The following is a 2,967-nucleotide window of genomic DNA, read 5'->3' as shown; positions in this document are numbered from 1 at the left end:
AAGGAAAATGAAACTATTACCTTTTTTTTTTTTTTTAATGACAGCAAGCATAAAAGATAAATTGTACCCAACTACAGCCCTTTGGATCAAGGCCAAAATAGTAAAAGTAAAGGTGAATTCTGTGACTCTTTCCATTGATTTGAAGTTGTTAGAAATGAACCAATGTATTTTGGGTATTTCTTTCATTTTAATTATAAATTGCTGGAAGAATAAAAATTCAACCTCTTCAGCTAGGTAGGAACTGAAAACACATGAAAACATTGCTATTGAAGTCACTCTGCACTAAAATTGTCCACTTTTGACCCACTGTTCAGCAAATGTAGTGTATATTTGAACTCTGTTTAAGAGACCTAGAATTGTGACCTGCTGTGGGAAGAGGCTTGTCAAGTATCCATAACTTTTGTTAATTTGTAGGTACCTTTGCATGGTGCTCATTATGAGATACAATGGAACCTTTCTTATTGGATGATTTATATCACCATCATAGGAGGGAAGAGAAGATGCTGGGACAGATCAAATGTTTTTGTTGATATGGAAGGGCAGAGAGCTTCCTGGGAAGCTTTGTTCGGACCCTTTCATCATGACCATAGTCATCAAATCAGAGACAGAAAGGCCTTAGTGGAAATTTAGTCCAGGCCCATTGTTTTACAAATGAGAAAACTAATTTAATGATCAGGGTTAACAGATAGTTGGGGCAGAGCCAAGAATAAAACACAGATTACCTGATCTTGAGTCCGATGCCTTTTCTGTTATTGTACACGGCCTCATTTAAAGCTGAGTATACATTAAGTTATGCTGGTTCTTAAAGCATAATAATAAGTAGAAGGGGTGAAACAATAACCAAGTAATGATTAAGCTTATTAGCTGATTTATTACTTGTCGAAGGAAGTGTTATATTATTAGCATTTAGTATTTTGGAAACAATAATTTCTAAGTCTTAATACCTTGAAGGGTATTATTTAGTGTTTATGTTTACTTTTTGCACGTTATCTTTTTAAAAGATGACTTCTTTTGTGAGTGCACAAATCTGTGATTTGTAGTTCAGATGATTACATATGAGAAGTTATGATTTTCATATATGATTATGCTTATGTATAATTATATTTCACTAAGATATTTTTCTCATTAACAATAGCCTCATTAATAATGTAAGGATTTACCATGTTCTAAAATTTTTCAATAACTGTGAGTTTGTTTTCTTTAGGTTCAGAAAAATGCCATGATATTTTCATAGGCAGCTAAACTGATTGAAATAATATTCTTATATGAAATAATTTATTTTTTATTTTCTTAGATATTTGTCCCAATGTATCCCAAAATGAACTTAATTATTATTATTATTATTATTATTTCATGAAAAAGAGTAAGGAGATGAGTGTAGATCTGACATGTTGAAATATAGAGCTAGATAAAATATCTGTCATGCCAATATTATACTCTAAAGAATATATTTAGTATTTATTTCTAATCTTAAATTTTAGCAAAATAATAAATCCGGCAGAAAGAACTTTGGTCCATGGAATACAAATGATGATTTTGATACCTCCTGTCTTGGAAATATTAAGGGATATAGGATTATAGCCCCTTTTAGCTCATTGGAATCACATGGACTAAATAATGCACCTTTCTATTTCAGAAACTCCCTAAAAGTAAGAAGAAGAAGAAAAAGAATCACTCGGTTTCAAAAACACAATTTCAAAATGTCTGAAACATGACTTATCTGTGGAAGAATTCTATATGTAAAATAGAAATTCTTAAGAAAAGGAGAAAATTCATAGTTTGTGTCTTGATACTATATACTTCTCAAAAAGTCTACATTTTAGTGCATATGAACCTAGATAGTAGGAACCAAGACTAAAAGTAATAATTATAAACCAACGAACAACAGAAGTAAACAAGGAAACAACAATGAAGACATACTACTAAATGATAGTTTTCACAGTCAATAGTGAAAGAGAAGTGTGTCAAAGAGTTAAGGAACAAAGTTAAGTCCCTGATAAGAGGACTGTGTTATTAGTTAGAATTTTTTTTTTTTTAAGCTAGAATCTTTAAGAGTTCCATCTTCAGGTTTCATGGGATGAAAAGAAAAATAAGGTCTATCATCATTTGCCCATTATAGTTCCTAGAACAGAAGAGGGCATTTAGTAGATAATGAAAGAATGAGTGAGTGAGTGAACGAATACAGTTACATCATAAATTAGTATAGAAGTAAAATCAGAGCATGTGCTCTCAAAGGTCCCAGGAATTTTTTTTCAATAAGATAAATTCTTAGTAGCTGTGAAGAGCAGCTGAGACCTCAGTTTGCAAATATATCCCCTGTAAAATTTCACCTGTTTGTGAGCCACTCAATTAATTCATGTCGGTTTGAAAACAGATTTAGTCCCTACTTACTAGAAAAGATAACCTTGTTACTATCTTGATAAAGGATCAAATGACTTTTACATATATTCTCAGTATAGCAGAATTCGAAGTAGTAGGAGGGTGGAAGAAAAAGGAGGGGAGAGGATACTTTTGAAAATGCTATTTTCTCACTTTTATTTTGCTTTGGTGTTAAGAGTACATACTTACTTATCAGTTAAGAATTTGGAGATAATTATTCTTGTTCAATGGCGATTACAGACTATCTGTTTATCTTGCACATATATTTGAAGTATCTGTAGAAATGTCTTGTTCCTCTGGTTGTGTTTTTAACACCTACATGATGGATAGCCTAATTCTCTTGATTCTGCAGTGAGAAATTACATCCTTAGCCTTTAAAATATTTATATTCATCATTCATACAGTTACTATAATTTTTTAAAAATTAACAAATTTTTATTCAGCATCAAATTTTACAGGAGTGTGTGTACATTTTCTATAATTTAGCATATATGGCTTATATAAAAATTAAAGAGGTAGTAGGACTCTTGTGTATTCTGGCTCTGAGAGCCAGTGCCTAAAACTTAAGCAAAAAAATATATATATAAA

At 31.2% G+C, this 2,967-nt stretch overlaps 1 protein-coding gene across 2 annotated transcripts in view; it reads left to right on the top strand.

The window, feature by feature from the left end:
• The window catches only part of ADAM23 (ADAM metallopeptidase domain 23), a 155,054-nt gene that overhangs the window by 137,125 nt on the left and 14,962 nt on the right, over positions 1-2,967 (top strand). Inside the window, exon 25 of one of the 2 annotated variants that reach the window (XM_023536301.1) lies at positions 1,637-1,731. The exons of the other annotated variant lie outside the window; for it this stretch is intronic. Coding sequence (XP_023392069.1) covers positions 1,637-1,647 — 11 coding nt within the window. The 3' untranslated portion in view covers positions 1,648-1,731. Of the gene's footprint in view, positions 1-1,636; positions 1,732-2,967 lie in introns of those variants that run through there. 2 annotated transcript variants of the gene reach the window in all.

The sequence above is a fragment of the Pteropus vampyrus genome, unplaced genomic scaffold (genome assembly GCF_000151845.1).
Source record: "Pteropus vampyrus isolate Shadow unplaced genomic scaffold, Pvam_2.0 Scaffold152, whole genome shotgun sequence".
Lineage (NCBI taxonomy): Eukaryota > Metazoa > Chordata > Mammalia > Chiroptera > Pteropodidae > Pteropus > Pteropus vampyrus.
Note: the sequence above shows the minus strand (reverse complement) of the source record. Positions and strands in the feature narration are given on the sequence as shown.